Source organism: Macadamia integrifolia, chromosome 1, assembly GCF_013358625.1.
Source record: "Macadamia integrifolia cultivar HAES 741 chromosome 1, SCU_Mint_v3, whole genome shotgun sequence".
NCBI lineage: Eukaryota > Viridiplantae > Streptophyta > Magnoliopsida > Proteales > Proteaceae > Macadamia > Macadamia integrifolia.
Genome location: NC_056557.1, coordinates 31890122 through 31892604, shown reverse-complemented (window position 1 = coordinate 31892604; position 2483 = coordinate 31890122). Strand labels below are relative to the sequence as shown.

Genomic DNA, 2483 nt, shown 5'->3' with positions numbered 1-2483 from the left:
AGAGGTTCGACACTCTCTGTGCTTCTTTGGGGAATTCTTAAATAAATTCTAGGCTTTCTAGAATTCTGGATTTTTTTATTTTTGGGTTTTTTGTGATTTTTTTGGATTTCTACAGGAAATTATGGTTTCAGAAGCATTTCTAATGGCCCATTTATCTTCTATTTGCTTTCTTGATAGTTAATTTATCTGCCTTAGACTTTATAAAATTTAATATATTATCAATAATTTAGGAAATAATTTACATCTAATTACGTTTAATGACTGATAGAAATATCAATATATAGCTTATAAACGATTGAGCTAGTATGCCGGTCTAAATCGGGCTTATAAAGGGTCAGGCCTATTTAACCGTCAGACTAAACCCTTGCATCGGGAATGACTGATTATAACAGGCTGACCTTAAGCCGACACATTCATTAATCGGGCCAGTTTGGTTTCAAATGGTAGGCCAGGCCCTGACATTTACACCCCTGGTTAATAGGACATACGTGAGGACCAAATGGATTGTGAGCCGCTATCATGAATCAGGTTTGGCCTGCTTGTTGTGTTTAAAATTGGAAAACAAATTTTAATTTTCTGGCTTTCTCAAAGCAGAGGAGATTTTCCGTTAATGATGACAACTAATAGTAATTTTATGATGGAATGCACAAACCCACACTAATGCAAAAAATCAAAAGTGGTTTTATATAATGTAGTACATTCAAATATAATTGGGTCATGAAGAGAGGATAGAGGGATACAAAGACTCATAAAAAAGGAAATCAATACATATCCTATTTTAGAATTGGTATTTCACTAGTTAGGTCACTAATGTTTTATTGGAGATAAGCCTTCTTTTCTTCTTCATTCATAAAAGAGATGATAGGGAAGGACTTGCCAACCCCCATGGATGACTTGAAAGAGATCTTGTTGCCATCAATGTACATTTCCACTATGGGAACCCACACCATCATCTGCGTAGCCTTGCAACCCGTCATCTTCTTCATCCTCCCCTTCTCTACAATCGCCGTTGTCTCAGCGGCATAGCTGTTCTTGGTGTTGGTCGCAACATTGAAATGCTCATAAGCTGCCTTACATTTCCACCACACGAAACCCGTGCCTCTCACCCTCCCACATTCCACCAGCTCTCCAGTGGGAAGGACACCGCTAGGGAATCCAAGTTCTTTCATCAGCTCTGCCGAAAATCGTTCACAAGCTTCCTTTCCTCTTACAATTTCAGCTCCTGCTCTCTTATCAGTAGTAGCCATTTTCGGATCAATTGATGATTGATAGAAGGTTGAGGAATGGGGGAACTCTTGCTCTTAACTGTTTATTGGTGTTAAAAGAGTAATGCTGTTTGTGATGAAGTTTGAAAACGAAATGCATTGGTATTTAAGGAGACTCTGCTTTCAATTATCTTTGACTTGGAATAAGTATTTAATTGTATAGGCCAATTTTGACCGCCTACATGTTGATGATTTCCAATGTTAGCTCTGATATAATATTCTATCAAGGTATGTCTAATGGGATCATAATTAATAGGGTTTCCAACTGAGACCCGGTCATCTGTTCATATAATTGTTCTATTCAACTCATTCCAAGTTAAATAAATAAATAAATAATAATCTCAACTACTAATATTTTGGATGTCCAAGATTAAACATTAAGTATACTAAAAAATCCTTATTTTCATTTAGGCAATGGGCTTACATAAAAACAATTAGAAGTAACTCATAGGCTTGGGATGACCAATTATATAAATATTTTATAAAGTTTGAATGTTGTGCAGAAAAATGTGATACATGAAAAAGAAATTGGTGTAGTATATCAGAAATTTTTTTGGATAGAGCTTAATTGAGTTATGTCAAGTTTTATACCTCTATCTTAGTATATCATAAACTTTTTCCAAATAAGTTTTTTTATTTTCTATAGTGATATATATTTTATATTAAGAAGAAAAAATCATTCATACCATAATTATTCATCCTAAGGACTGGTTTGATGACATTCCACTTATAAAAGCATTCGTATGCAACATGATATTTTCAATGTATTAACAAATCATGGTTTAAGGGAACTAAATCGGAACGAAATTGCACACATAGGCCTTGCCCTGGAGGTTTACAGTGCACAGTGCTCAGTGAAGTTAATGCCTGACGTTTGGTCACTTGATCAACTCCTCTTAAGTGCATGGGTGCTTGGTTGGCACCAACTTCCTTGCTTTCTAAGAAGTGTAGCCATGGGCCCCTATTGACTCCTTTGTGGGTTTGTACTTGACCCATATGTGAGTCTAACTATGTAATGACCAATAGGCACTTGAACTTGAATTAAAAAAAAACATCGGAATAGAATCGATCATCACCAATTCCTACCCGATTGTAATTCCAATTTCTTGTATTAGCCTGAATCAAGAGATTATACCCCTTATTGATCCACTTAATGGGATCAAACTAAGAAACAACCTAGAAATTAATATAAAAAAATTACCTTCTCTCTCCCGCCCC

General features: G+C 35.6%; 1 protein-coding gene across 1 annotated transcript; it reads right to left on the bottom strand.

Moving 5' to 3' along the window:
• Nucleotides 1-815: 815 nt before the first annotated feature.
• Nucleotides 816-1247, bottom strand: LOC122073221. The gene has a single exon (XM_042637763.1). It carries the CDS (start codon nucleotides 1245-1247, stop codon nucleotides 816-818), a length of 432 nt encoding a protein of 143 aa, XP_042493697.1.
• Between the last annotated feature and the right edge of the window lie 1236 nt (nucleotides 1248-2483).

What these genes read in the sequence shown, in the direction of transcription:
- LOC122073221 (XM_042637763.1), bottom strand. Translation starts at nt 1,247, where the DNA reads ATGGCTACTACTGATAAGAGAGCAGGAGCTGAAATTGTAAGAGGAAAG.